Here is a 13,437-nt window from a genome sequence, read left to right on the forward strand (position 1 = left end):
GCCCAGACTAACTTGAAGAAGCAAGACAGACACAACGGCTTGCATGCAACGCCTGCCATTATTTTGATAAAGCCCGGGAAGGTTGATTGAAACGGTGGCTTTGGCAAAGCCAGCACAGTGCCTACACTCTGTGGGAATTCCTCTTTGAAGAGCATCGTCCGTTTCGCAGATCCCTTCCGTTTTCATTTCCGTCAAACTGAGTTGCGATGCCGTTCTCATTGCCATCCATACCCTACCCACCTTCTGGGGATGGCGTTTGGAATCCTGTGACGGCAACCATAAACTGGTGTGAGGAAGTAAGCTTTCACTTTCATCCGTTGCTTTTCTTGGAGATGCATCTTCGGGCGGTGATGTATCCGGTGAAGCTGACCAGTGTTCTCAGGACTACTACGTCTCACCATACGTGGCCGAGGTTGTAAATACGTTCACCAATGCCATTTTCGTGTACTTGGCATTGGTTGGAATTTCCAGCTGTATCAGAAACAAGCATCCTGGTGTATTTCTCGTTGCATACATCGGTTACATGATTATCGGTGTGGCCAGCATCTTCTACCACACCACCTTGAAGTGTTCGTTGCTCCCGGGCACTCTGACTACGACAAAACTGACAGATAGCAGACTGGATGCAACTGTTCGACGAGCTGTCTATGATATACACCACATGCATCCTCTTCTTCGCAGTGTTTTCCCATGGCAAATCTGCCCTAGGCCAAACTCTCCTTGGCCTCTTCGTCACCAGCTTAGCAGTCTTCATCACAGGTTACTACCACTATCTCGGCGACCCGGTGTTCCATCAAGTCATGTTCGGCATTCTCACTGCCACGGTGGTGTTTCGAAGCCTCTATATCATGGAGAAGATCCTACGGCCCAAATCCAAACCTCAAAGCAAGTCTGAGCACCTTGATGTAGACCTTCTCAAGACCATGTGGACCCTGATTACATGTGGTCTCAGCGCCATAGCAATCGGCTTCCTGACATGGAATCTCGACAACATCTTTTGCTCACAGCTGCGCGCCTGGCGTCGCGAACTTGGCTTGCCTTGGGGCGTGCTTCTCGAGGGCCATGGATGGTGGTGAGTTTTGCAACCCAGTTGTCCTGAAAGTGACGAGACGCTGACAAATGGGAAGGCATTTGTTTACCGGCATCGCTTGCTATATCAACGTAACGTATGGACTCTGGCTGCGTTACTGTCGCGATGGCAAGAAGCGAGATGTTGTACTAGTGTGGCCCTCAATGTTTGGTTCCATACCTACTGTAGAACGTATCCGACAGACAGGCAAGGACTCGACGAAGCTCAATGGGAAAACGGAATGATCTACAGCTGCAAATACTGGGAGGCACGCCTGCAGCACGGAGACAAAGGCTGCAGGCCTTAGCTATGTCAACTTTCCTACATGGACTTCAGGCCAGTAGAATATGCCATGAACAGCTACATTCTTGCTTCCAATCCCGAATGAGGAAATATCGACATGTCAAACCGTCCAGTACCACAACGCCAGTTAGCAGGATCGTCATAAGCGACATCATTGGTGGCAGATCTATTTAGATGATTGGAAGTTATTGCTAGCAGGTTAATTGATCAAAGAAGGTCTCCTGACGAGTCTTGAGGTTTTGATCATTCTGAATACGAGTATTCTCGGCAAGCTGTTGATTTTTGGTTCTTTGGATCCATCAGCATCAGCTGATTTTGTTGTTCCAGCCTGGTCTTTCGCTCCGAGTCCAACTGGCCCACCGCAGCACATGCCACCTTTGTTTGGGCCTGCCGCCAAGTAAAAAAGGTCGGCCTGTCGCTGAAACTACGGCATTGTATTAAGGGGCCTGTATGCCAAGACGTACAGCAGGGTATTCTATCAGGATATGTCGTCTTTAAGGTTTAACTACCCGTTCCAGATCTTTTTACAGAACGTAGTAACCAACCAAGTGCGAAGGATGGCACTAAATATTTTGTCAAAGCACGTGTGATCGTGCATCACAGCCACAGAACCCACCTCCCATGTCGTAAGGCCAAGACTAGGCGCGAAAATATCGGCTTCGTACGCCCTACTCTATGTAAAGACCGAGGCCACCGGCCTTTGACTCCGAAAGAGCCCACCAAAACACATAATCGCACTGCGAGCGAGGCTATGATCGACGGGCCACTCTTCTCCTGAGAATTCATGCAGAAAGGTGCAGTCTGTCTATTGATAGACCAAGCCAATTGCTGTGCAAGCCATATTCCGGCCAGCCCGTGTTTGAGGTCCTCCCATAGCACTGCTGAGCAGAATTGTCAGCGTTCGGGGCACACTTGACTTGTCCTTTGTGTCCACAGCCAGAGCAGAATGTCTACTTGCCTCCATACAATCCCCAAGGGGTATTTTCAGCTCGTCGTGTCATCTTACGTCTTCCGCGGATGGGCAATATTCAGGAGTTGGTGCCAAGATCCGACTGACTCGAAAGGCTGGCCCTCATGGCTCAATTAGGAAATGTGTCTTGTGACCTCTAGATGTTATTGAACGAACGTCGAACTGTCGAACATCATAAAAGGTGTCAGTGATCGCTCCTTCATAGTCTTTCTCTTGCTCATACTTCACTCCTTCTATACTCAAAGACTTAAGCTTCTTAACATTCCTTGTCTATCATCACATCGACGAAAAGTCACCAAAGTTTCTACCTATCTTTCAAAATGCAGTTTTCCGTTGCTATCAGCGCCATCCTTTCGGCCATGGCCGTCCAAACCGCTCTTGCTGCTACCGTATGTATCACAGGATCTCCCAAATTGGTATATCACAACTCACGAATAATAGTGCGACGTCAGCGGGAAGAAAGAGAACTGCTGCTGGGGCAAGGACAACGAATCCTGCCAGAAACAAAACCCCAACAATGAGATCTGGTGTCTTAATGACAAGGCGAACTACTGCAGCAGAGTCATGAAGCAGGGCACTAACACGCCTGTTTCCGCGACTTGCGTAAGCACATCTACGACTCTCTTTATTGGCCATATCACTTACTCGTTTCCATCAGGACGCTGATTGCTGCGATACTGTCACCGGCTGGGGAACTGGATGCCCCAAATAGATGTGGGGAATCCAAACATTCATTTCTTTTCAGGCCATTACGGAGTTTGTTTGTAAGGCATCTAGCCTGTCGAGATGGATGCTAGGCACATCGAAGCACCAACAGGCATTAGCGTAGCAAGGCGGATTCACCGGCGAACTTTTACCTTTCCTGCCTGAGAATTGCAAAAACATAGACCCAATTTTTTCGTCATTCACATGGTGCTTTTTGAAATGGAAATACAACACAGCGATAGACAGCTCAAGCGCCTTCTGCAGTGCCCGCGGCCGTCGGATCGCTGCCCAGCCTGATTCCTTTTCCACTTCACACTGGAAAGCCCCAGCTAAATATGTGACGCAGTAGAGCGGCACAGGAGGCCGCCCATCGCAGGCTCCAACATGAACCTTTATCTAGATACATGAGTGCACGCTCAACCCAATCTCAATTGCTTCACACCACAACCAATCCCAACCAATCCCAACCATAATCTCTCGCTTGCCTACGCCGACGCAGCACGATGAATGTCTCCCTGAGCCAAGACAGCTCCGGGCCCATTGTCCGACTAGAACTACCCAACGATTGGCCCGAATTCGAGGTCAAGAATGAGTTTAGCGATACCACGGAATCGTGCTTCGTGCGTCTTGCTGCTCAGTTCGCCGCCAGCGAGCTCGATCTTTCTGGGTACATGGATGGGGTGTTGTCGCATCTGCAGAAGAACGGCCCGAGACACAAGTGGGATGTGCCCGTCAAGAACGGGGTGGCCAATTTTATGGAGCTGGACTTGTTTGCAGGAGCAGTAAAGAGATGGTTCCTAGAGCCGAGCTCTGTTCCGCTGGAAAAGGAAAGTGAATCATGGTCCCTAGTAGAACCATCATGCGTCGAGACCGAGCTGACGCTATTCTTGGTGTACAGACATATTCAGGTTCAAAGAATTAGCCATCCTCGCGTGGACGGTCAGCGACCCTGGCGAATTCGATCGCCGCTGCCAGCAGACTGGTCTTGACCTGAACTCTCTCACGCCAGAACTGGCCGACCTGCTCCTTGTAGTCTGCTACTGCAGGCGTCACACAGCCCTCTTCGCCCACTTCATCAAAAGCTTTCCGGGCCCCCCTCCGCAGACCACATTCGACGCCGTGGACAGTCACGTGCTGTACAACACCCGCCTCGACCCCAACACAACTCTCTTCCAGCACTCACCGAAAGCGATCACTAACTCGTCAGATGAGATCACCCTGTGGACAGAGATTCTCAACTCGTGCTGGCTGCATGATCCGATCGACGGGGAGAAGGAGCAGTTCCTGGCTATACAGGTCGGCGCCATGGGCATTTATACTAAGGAGACAGATGGCAGTGCGGCCATGGGCACACCGAAAGCGAACGTGTATCTTGTCGCGCTGGCTCAGAGGGGTCTGTATTATGACCTGCCATCGGCCGGGAGGTTCCTCGCATCGTGTAAGTCGGTTGCGCAGGCACGCGAGTTCCTGGCCATATTCCCGCCGGAGAAGATGAAGCACGGCCCCGAACCGTCAGCATATGAATCTGGGTCCATGATTGTAGATATCGCGAACTCGCGGCAGGCGGACGACGAGGTGAGGTCGGCCATCATGGAGCTCGTGCTGGAGGAGATTGGAGGGATAGATGTGAATGCTACGGTGCCGTCCAACCCATGGGAGTATGATATGCCGGGCTGTCCGAGGTCACCGCATTTCAATGGTCTACATGTGGCGGCGTCTCGGGGAGATAGGGCCTTTATTGAGTTGCTTATTCGGCATGGGGCAAGGGTGGAGGAGAAGGAGAGGGTGACGGGCTTGACTGCGGCTGGGTTTGCGATGAAGGAGGGACATACGGAGTTGGCGAGGTGGCTTGAGGGACTGAATGAGTCTTCATGATCTGCTGTAGTAGGGTTCAGGACTTCATCAACTTGATTAGACGGAATGGCACATCAGACTGGGGACGATCTTACCAAGCTTGCCTTACTTCTCGTGGTCCTGAACCGTATCTAATCATGTCGAGCTGGTAATACTGGTAGTGGATCAGAATGAAGAAGCATTCTCGGACTATGTTATCATATGTAGACTACCTGTGCATCGATGCCCGCTAATGAGCTCGTGAGGCTTAAACGTGCGTTTCGGTTAGTCAATTTGAACAAAGAGCCAGAGTCCCAGGCTGTTGATTCTTCCACTTCTTTCTTGCAGATGAACCAGACTTGACAACGTCACCTTGGGGCATGCCAACCCTGTTCAATAAACATTGCCAGGGTATGATTGGTCCGGCTCTGATCCCTTTGAGCGACCGAGCTGCTGGATTTGGCAAGCAGCATCGTCAACCCCACAATCTCCGCACCAGCATCTGGTTAACGGTTGATCATGCGATCAAGAATGGAGAGAGTTCCCGTGAAGGTCCTAGAGGCTTGGCATGGGTACGGTGCATTCGTCGTGGGGATTGACCACAAGCGCGGATTGGTGCGGCACAGGCCGACGGGAATCCGGAGAAGTTAGCAGCGAGCTTCCGACTTATAATAAATAAAGGCCTCTCCATAGGAACGCAGAAGCCCATGCTGGATCTCGCGTGAGAGTTGGACTGCATAGCATACATCCTAAGGGCCAAAGACCGCCAACATGTTGATCACCCGGGGATCGACTCTCCTGGCCGCCGTCTTCTCGGCTGGCTTCACCACGGCCTTTGAGAACCCAGTGAGAGAGCCTGCTCCTGATCCGTCACTCGTATTTGCAGGCGGCAATTATCACCTGTGAGTACCTTATCAAGCGTGAATAATCTCAGTTCAGGAGCCTCGGCTGACCTTCAATCACAGCACGTTCACTTCGTACAATAGGATCACCATCGTCCGCTCCGACAAGCTGAGCGGCCTCCCCAATGGCGAGCAAAAGACCATCTGGACCGACGTAAATACCACCCGCAGTGCCAACATGTGGGCACCTGAGCTTCACCAGATTGACGGCGTCTGGTACATGTTCTACTCGAGCTGCGACGCAAGCCTCTCGTGCTGCGACAGCTGCTCCACGCGTGTCCTGCGAGGATGCGATGCTGCTGGCCCTTACAATTGCGAGTTCCAGCATCTGGCAGACTTGATCCCGCCCGAGGGGTCTAGAGGAGGTCTCGACAACAACTTCGCATTCAGCATTGACGGCACGTTTCTCGAGGTCCCGGGTTTCGGCCGATAACTACCACGTTCTGAGCATCAGAGACAATGAGTTCAACCAGGCTCTGGCTATCACTCAGCTTGACACGGACAGCTGGACGGTCAGCGCCTGGCATGTCATTTCTATTCCGGACCAGCCTTGGGAAAGAAACATCACCGGAGCCAATCCCCCTCCTTCAGAAGATTTGATCGGCGTCAATGAAGCACCCCACGTAAGCTGCGCCTTCCGAGACAACCCTTGAGCGTACTAACACTCGCAGCCCTTGTACCACGGTGATGACATCTGGTTGTGCTACTCCGCTTCCAACTGCGCTACGCCGAACTACTCCTTGGGTCTCCTCCACTGGAACGGCGGCGATCCCCTCCTGAAGAGCTCCTGGGACAAGACAGGGCAGGTATTCTCCCAGGCCAACGGGCTCTATGGCACCGGCCATAACTCATTCTTCACGTCCCCAGACGGAACCGAGATTTGGGTGAGTTGGAGAAATACATTTGGTTGTGGACAATTACCCATACTGACATGGTCGATAGAACGCCTTCCACGCTACAAGAAACTCAGCTGGCTCATGTGGCGGAGACAGATTCACCTCTGCTCAGATCGTCACATTCGATGAGAACAACACCCCTAACTTTGGGATTCCACAACCCTTAGGAGAGATCTTGACACCTCCGAGCGGGGAGGCGAACTAAAGACATTGTAGAGTCTCTCAAGACCTAAGTAGAGGGATATTTAGACCGATCTTCTACCACTAATACAAAGTAGACGAGTCGAAAAAAAGGTCTTTAACAATAACTAGCCGGCTGCGTGAAACCGAAGCGCAGTGCTGTTCCATCGTCGTGCCCACGTACATCGCCTCTCTCTCTCTCTCTCTCTCTCTATGTCTCTCTCTCTCTCTATGTCTCTCTCTCTCTCTATGTCTCTCTCACTCTCTATGTCTCTCTCTCTCTCTATGTCTCTCTCTCTCTCTCTATGTCTTGATTCCGGAAGCAACTATACCCTCATTGCTGCAAATTCTGTAAATGTGCTTGGCGTCTCAGCCTCATGCAATATTCTCGCCATTCCTCTAGCCATACCCATCATTCAGATGGGACAGCCAGGCCACAGCGGAGGAAACATACCTCGGGCGTGCGAGCCAACCGCGATTTTGAACCCCGTTCGCGCTGTCGTAGCTTGTAAATGGGCTACGATGGAAAATGGTGAACATTGGCATGATTCTCAGATTCAGATATGTTGCAGTTCGTTGTCATTTTCATCTGGCTCACATGCCTACGCTGTGAACCGCGAAGCAAATGGGATACTGCCCGTTATAAAAAGAATGTTCTCGATGTTTCAAAGACCTCTGCACAATGATGCCGATTGAGTCACCCAATGGATTTTGTCATCTGGCCAGGATTGCCTCCATGCAATGTTCTCAGCTTTGCGCCATTGCCTGACTTCGCCGTCACGATGTGGCCTAGATACAGGTTGCTCCCTGCTCGGGTTCGTCTATAATCTCTACCTATAGCCGTGCATTCCTGTTGAGATGGACCCAAATCAGCCCTCGATTTTCAGCTGTGCCTCCACAGCCGCGCGGGAGTATCCCAACGAGAGCTTCAGAGATGTGTATGTGGTTGACAGCGATGTCAACGGAGACACAACCTACCACACCTGACCATAGATCTATCGATCGGCCAATCTTGACCTCCAGAAAGAGTCTGGCTGAATATCTGTTGCACAAGTACGTGCGGTCTCTAGCGTGATGTCGTGACCAAGCTAATGACATTTCATGTCAGCCAAAGAGGTAGGTATTTAATGGTGCAACGGACTTGTGCAAAACGTCTGGCAGCAATGAGCTTTCAAAATCTCAAGAAAGGATGCGGAAGCACTGCTTTCTGCCAAATGTGATTATTCTCCTCTAGTTGCATCTGGTGTTTAGTGGGGGCATGCTCAACATAATCGCTCCACGTTGGCGGTGGTGTCTCTCATTTGCTGTCACGTATTAGCTGTAGATGCACAGTGAATACCACCCAAAAATCACAACCCGGCTCAAGTCTCTGGTTCGCTTGATCAGTCTTCTTGAACTCACTCGTCTCCAATGCTTTCAGAAATGATCTTCTCCTCTTCGGTATTGATTGGATTGCTGGGTATATGGCATAGAGAAAAGAACCCTCAGCTTTATAGTTTTGCTCTTCAGCATACTATCCGGGAGACTCGTCCCTCCGTGTGACTTTCGCATCTCTGTCTGCCTAAACAGGGCCGTAGAATTCTACCCTGGGATGGATCTTGCTCATTCTTTGGAGCATAGTTCAAGACACCGGCTATAAAGAGCTCTGCGAGGCACCAAACCCCAAGAACACCAGCCACAATCGCGCAGTGCAACCATACACTGGAAACAGAGCTGATGGTCCAGCTGCAGATGTGTGATTCTTGCGCTCCTCCCGGGATTCCGGTGTGAAGTGACGTACAACCCGGAAGTGGCACTTCTGTCCATCATCAGTCTGGTATTCGTAAGAACACATTCAGGATGAAGTTTCGTCTTGCCATCCCAATCTCGCTGGCCACACAAGCAAGATCACCCAGGCAAAGGCAAGCCATCATAGTCCTCAAACAATCACCAGATCATCACGATCTGGGCAGATTTGCCTTCTATCCATTAACCAGGTCTAAACCCCTCTTTATATACCACTCACCCTCACTCCCGATACAGCCCCTCCTCCAAAACCCATCCCCTAACCCTCTCGCCAAGCAACCCCTTCAACCCCTCCTCATCCCCCCGTCCCGCCATCTCCCTCACCCGCGAACTACTTACAACCTCCCCCTTCGTCCCGGTCACCAACTCAACCCTCTCCGCCCACTCCCTCTTCCCCCCCACCTCCTCCAGCCCGCCCTCCCTCAAACCCTCCAAATACGCACGCTGCTCCCCCTCCCCGCCCCACTCATCGCCAACCCTCAAACTAATCCTCAACCTTCCCCGTTCCAGAAACGGGCCCAGCGCAGCCTCCATACCCCCCTCCGCCTCGGGGTAATACTTCGGGTTGAAGATGCGTATGAGGGTATCATACCCCGCCAGATACACCTGCTCAACCCCTTCCCCATAAGAACCACCACCCTCCACAGCCCGCGCCTTGTCATGGAAAAAAGGCATCGTCGTCACGCCCACATCAACCTCCATCCCTTCCCTCGCCCCCTGAAGCGCCAGAAGGTCCTCCGCAAAAGCGCACATCAGCCCCAGCCGCACCGCAAAGGCGACCGGCTTCGGGGCCTTGTCGGCGTTGTTCACGGCCAGGAGGAGCAGCAGCCGCGTGCCGGCGCCTGCGCCGCCGCTGGTTTTGAGCGCGGACGTGGCCATGCGCAGGTGCGCCAGCGTGGGCGGGTTGAAGCTCGAGTCCAGCACGACGAGGCGCTTCACGGGCTGCTGCGGCCGGCGCGGGGACGGGAACGGGGACGGGGCGGCATTTTCGCGGTGGTGCGGGAGGGTGCAGAGGACTCTGAAGGCGTCTTGGGACGATTGGAAAGACGATAGGGAGCGAGAGAAAAACTCGACGAGCGCTTTGCGAGACATTTTGGTGAGAGTGGGATGGGATGGGTGGTGGTGGTTGATGAAGTGAGCACGGCGCGTGCATGTCACTGCATGGGCGGAATTTACCCCGCTACGTGGGGGGTTGGGTGTGGGTGGGGTGCATCGCGCCAGGGGTAGCAAGGTAGAAGAAGTAGCATAAGTGTAGGTTATATGATTCGTGGAACGGGTTGATATCAACATTGACAGGTATCGTACAAGAACAAGTTTACATCTATTTTGTGAAGAATTCTTTTGTGAATACTTATATAACTAGGGATATACATGAGGTACCCCTTACTCCAACCACCCCCTACATGTCTAACCACCCTTATCAAAGTAAACCGGTTGAACTATCTAAAGCAAGAGAGCCTGTTAGCGGAACTCAAGGCAGCACTGTAGCTCGATAGGGTAGTAGTTGATGAGGGTGGTTTACTAGATATATAGGGGGTGGTTAGAGTAAGGGGGACCTCTCATGTACCCCTGGTCATATAAGTATTCACAAAAGAATTCCTCACAAAATGAACCAAACATTTACCACCTTCAATCCCTCTTTTGCGACTTAGCAAGCATACTCGAGGTGGCCAGTCCAAACGCAAAGAAGATACCAATGCCGAGGAAGTTGAGCACGGCATTGATCCATGGCGGGACCCTCTGCCTGTCCGCCAAGTCATCGAGAATCTTGTCGATCCTCTCGGCCATCTTCCCCTGCCCGAAGCCGACGCGCACCCTCTGGACGCCGTCCGCGCCCATCTTTTCCAGCTCCTTCTTGCTCATCTTGTTCAGCACCGTGTCCATGACCTTGGTCCACTCCTCCACCTGGTCCGGCTCCCGCAGCCAGCCGGTAGTGCCATCCATGACCGTCTCCGTCGGGCCGCCCGTGTTCGCCGCTAGCACCGGGACGCCGGCCAGCATTGCCTCGAGGGGCACGATGCCAAAGTGCTCGTTGGAGGGCGTGTATACCAGCAGCTTGGCCGACTTGAGCAGGCTGTCCTTCAAGCTCGAGGGGATCGACAGCAGGAACAAGACGGGAATGTCTGCGGGCGCGGAGAGCGCCGTGATGATGTTCTTAGCGGTGAAAGACTCGAGCCCCAGGTCCTTGGCCAGCGTCTCCAGCTCCTTGTGGTAGTAGAAGTTCTCAGCGCTGCGCAGGTCGTACCCGCCAGCGACGACCAGCCGCGTGCCCTTCCTCTTCTCCTTGGGCAGCGCCGCGAACGCCTTGACGGCGAGGGCAATGTCCTTCTTGCGCTCGAAGCGGTTGATGCTCAGGATAATGTTCCTGTCGGTCCAGACGGGCTCTTCTGTGGAAACGGTCTCGCTCTTCTTGGGGTCGATGTCGACGCAGGGGTAGACGACCTTGAAGTTCTTTTTCTTGGCGAGGGCGGGCCAGGCGCGGGTGGCGACGCCCTTGGTGAAGCCCGAGTTGACGGCGATCTCGTCGGCGAAGCCCATGCTCCACTGCTCGACCCAGTCGAAGGGGACGCGATAGAGGCGCTTCCACCAGCGCTCGCGGCCGAGGGCGAGGTACATGTCGGGGAAGTGGCAGTAGAAGAGGATGGGCGCCTTGGGGACGAGGTATTGCAGGAGGGGCAGGCCGGCAGAAAGCTGGTCGACGAAGAAGAAGTCCGGGTCCAGGGACTGGAGCTCGCGGGAGAAGTAGATGTGGAGGAGGAGGGTTATCTGGCGGGCGATGGCGCAGAGGATGGTGAGGCGGCCGAGGATCGATTGGGGGAGCCAGTCGCCGTGGACGCGGACGTCAAGGGTTCCTGCGAGGCGAGAGTGTCAGTTGAGGCTTCTTCGTAGCGGCGGCATTGTGAACGAGGGAGTGCGGTACCATCTCGAGCTTCCTCAAAGCAGTGGCCCTTGTCGCAGTGGCTCGTAAAGATGACGACCTTGCAGCCGCGGTTCTGGAGTCCAACAGCTGCATCGACGACGAGGCGCTCTGCACCACCGATGCCCAGGTCGGGATGGAAGAAGACCACCGTCTTTCTGCCGTCGTCTTTCTCCGCCATGGTTGCGGTCGCTGTGTGCGTTGTGGTGGTGGTGTGGTGTGCAGACAGACAGCTGATCTGCCTCTTTACGAGAGGACAGAAATGCGACTTGAGACGAGTCGCAAGCAAGTGGGACGAATTGACCTGGTCGGAAGGAGCTCCCCTCTGGGTCGTCTGTGATTGGTTGCTGCAAGTGGAACAGCTCCTTACATAAGAAACGCCCAGGTCCGGGGTCGAGTCGAGGCGGCATCTGGGGTGCGTCAGAAGCGCTGCAGACTGGCGGCTAGTCTTGACTCTCAGGCCTTCACATGTGAAAGTCCATCTCCAGACTGATCCCGCGTGAGCAGGCCAGAAAGCCAAAAAATAATGGCAGCCACCTTCATTGGAGGATTAGCGCCTGTGCGTGTGAACCAGACACCTTTAAGGTTGGTGTGTCAGCCAGACTGCCGCCGCGCATTGCGCCCTGATTAGTAGACAGCTCCTGTCCCTTTCGCATTCCGTTTCCCGAACCGAGGTCACCGTCGCTTACAAGTAAGACTGACTGGCCATGCTCATTCAGCCGCCTTGGTGACCTACAACCTATCTACAGATCCATCTTTCAAGCTTCATCTTGGATATCTCATCTCAAACAGCTGTATCCTTGAGCTGTCATCTGAACTATCCAGACATCTCAACTCAATTCGAAGCTCCCAGCCTATCCGTCTCATCACTCTCCTCAACTCTCATCCTTGCCAAAAGACACCATCATCACCAAAACACCACCGCCAAAATGTCATCACCAACCCCCCTCTTCACAATCCCCATCCCCAAACTCGACTCCCACCCCGGCGGCACCATAACCTGCACCACCCCCTCCCCGCTCGTCTACCTCCTCACCTGGTCCTCCCCTCCCGACAACCGCCTCACGACCCCCTTCTGCCGCGCCTTCCTCGCCGCCCTCGACATCATCGAGTTCTCCCACCCGCCCGGCGTCCTCCTCACCACCTCCGCCATCCCAAAGTTCTACTCCAACGGCCTCGACCTCGAACACGCCTTCGCCACGCCGGGCTTCTTCCCCGACCCCCTCTACAAGATGTGGAAGCGCCTGCTCACCTACCCCATGCCCACCGTCGCCCTGCTCCCCGGCCACGGCTTCGCCGGCGGCTTCATGACCGCCATGCACCACGACTACCGCGTCATGAACCCGAACAAGGGCTTCCTCTGCATGAACGAGCTCGAGTTCGGCGCCCCGCTGAAGCCCCCTATGAGCGGCATCTTCCGCATCAAGTGCTCGCCGCGGGTCTACCAGGAGATCGTCCTCGAGGCGAAGCGCTTCGGCGGGCCCGCGGCGCTCGAGGCCGGGCTGGTCGACGTGCTCGGCGGGATGGACGAGGCGCTGAAGCTCATCGCCGACAAGAAGCTGACCGAGAAGGCCAAGTCCGGGGTCTATGGCGTCTTGAAGGCGGAAATGTGGCGGGAGAGCGCGTTTTATCTGAGTAAAGAGGAGTACGATGGCGAGGAGGCGCGGTGGGATGCGAGGGAGGCGCTTGAGAAGAAGAGGATCGAGGAGGGCAAGAAGTTTGCCGCCGACTGGAAGGCCGGCAAGGCCAAGCTGTGAGCTAAGCTTTATGATGATTTTAGACGACTTCATGCAAGGAATAGAGAGAACGACTGGTTCAAAAAGCAACGCTATAAGGATCGTGTATTGTATGTATGTAAAAGACGCTGTTTTGACTGC

The 13,437-nt window shown here is 53.8% G+C and overlaps 7 protein-coding genes across 7 annotated transcripts; 5 read left to right on the plus strand and 2 right to left on the minus strand.

Annotated features, from left to right (window-relative positions):
* Nucleotides 1-206: 206 nt before the first annotated feature.
* Acer3 (Alkaline ceramidase 3) lies at nt 207-1,314 on the plus strand (the record flags this gene model as incomplete). The annotated part of the gene is made up of 4 exons (XM_032034779.1): nt 207-296; nt 383-569; nt 619-1,072; nt 1,128-1,314. The coding sequence occupies 4 exons, from the start codon at nt 207-209 to the stop codon at nt 1,312-1,314; spliced, it is 918 nt and encodes a 305-aa protein (XP_031885994.1).
* A 1,348-nt stretch (nt 1,315-2,662) lies between these two features.
* On the plus strand, nt 2,663-3,054 carry CGGC5_v009992 (uncharacterized protein; the record flags this gene model as incomplete). The annotated part of the gene is made up of 3 exons (XM_032034780.1): nt 2,663-2,731; nt 2,784-2,945; nt 3,001-3,054. The coding sequence occupies 3 exons, from the start codon at nt 2,663-2,665 to the stop codon at nt 3,052-3,054; spliced, it is 285 nt and encodes a 94-aa protein (XP_031885995.1).
* A 496-nt stretch (nt 3,055-3,550) lies between these two features.
* CGGC5_v009993 (uncharacterized protein) lies at nt 3,551-4,922 on the plus strand (the record flags this gene model as incomplete). The annotated part of the gene is made up of 2 exons (XM_032034781.1): nt 3,551-3,878; nt 3,946-4,922. The coding sequence occupies 2 exons, from the start codon at nt 3,551-3,553 to the stop codon at nt 4,920-4,922; spliced, it is 1,305 nt and encodes a 434-aa protein (XP_031885996.1).
* Nucleotides 4,923-5,651: 729 nt separating this feature from the next.
* Araf43A-4 (Extracellular exo-alpha-(1->5)-L-arabinofuranosidase) lies at nt 5,652-6,883 on the plus strand (the record flags this gene model as incomplete). Its single annotated transcript, XM_032034782.1, has 5 exons — nt 5,652-5,782; nt 5,846-6,194; nt 6,256-6,405; nt 6,454-6,666; nt 6,725-6,883. 5 exons carry the CDS (start codon nt 5,652-5,654, stop codon nt 6,881-6,883), a joined length of 1,002 nt encoding a protein of 333 aa, XP_031885997.1.
* Nucleotides 6,884-8,865: 1,982 nt separating this feature from the next.
* Nucleotides 8,866-9,735, minus strand: POF1 (Nicotinamide mononucleotide adenylyltransferase; the record flags this gene model as incomplete). The annotated part of the gene is made up of 1 exon (XM_032034783.1): nt 8,866-9,735. One exon carries the CDS (start codon nt 9,733-9,735, stop codon nt 8,866-8,868), a length of 870 nt encoding a protein of 289 aa, XP_031885998.1.
* Nucleotides 9,736-10,272: 537 nt separating this feature from the next.
* On the minus strand, nt 10,273-11,741 carry alg-2 (Alpha-1,3/1,6-mannosyltransferase alg-2; the record flags this gene model as incomplete). Its single annotated transcript, XM_032034784.1, has 2 exons — nt 10,273-11,495; nt 11,564-11,741. 2 exons carry the CDS (start codon nt 11,739-11,741, stop codon nt 10,273-10,275), a joined length of 1,401 nt encoding a protein of 466 aa, XP_031885999.1.
* Nucleotides 11,742-12,489: 748 nt separating this feature from the next.
* ECI3 (Enoyl-CoA delta isomerase 3) lies at nt 12,490-13,317 on the plus strand (the record flags this gene model as incomplete). Its single annotated transcript, XM_032034785.1, has 1 exon — nt 12,490-13,317. The coding sequence occupies one exon, from the start codon at nt 12,490-12,492 to the stop codon at nt 13,315-13,317; it is 828 nt and encodes a 275-aa protein (XP_031886000.1).
* Between the last annotated feature and the right edge of the window lie 120 nt (nt 13,318-13,437).

Source organism: Colletotrichum fructicola (genome assembly GCF_000319635.2).
Source record: "Colletotrichum fructicola Nara gc5 chromosome Unknown KSG_Nara_v1_contig05, whole genome shotgun sequence".
Lineage (NCBI taxonomy): Eukaryota > Fungi > Ascomycota > Sordariomycetes > Glomerellales > Glomerellaceae > Colletotrichum > Colletotrichum fructicola.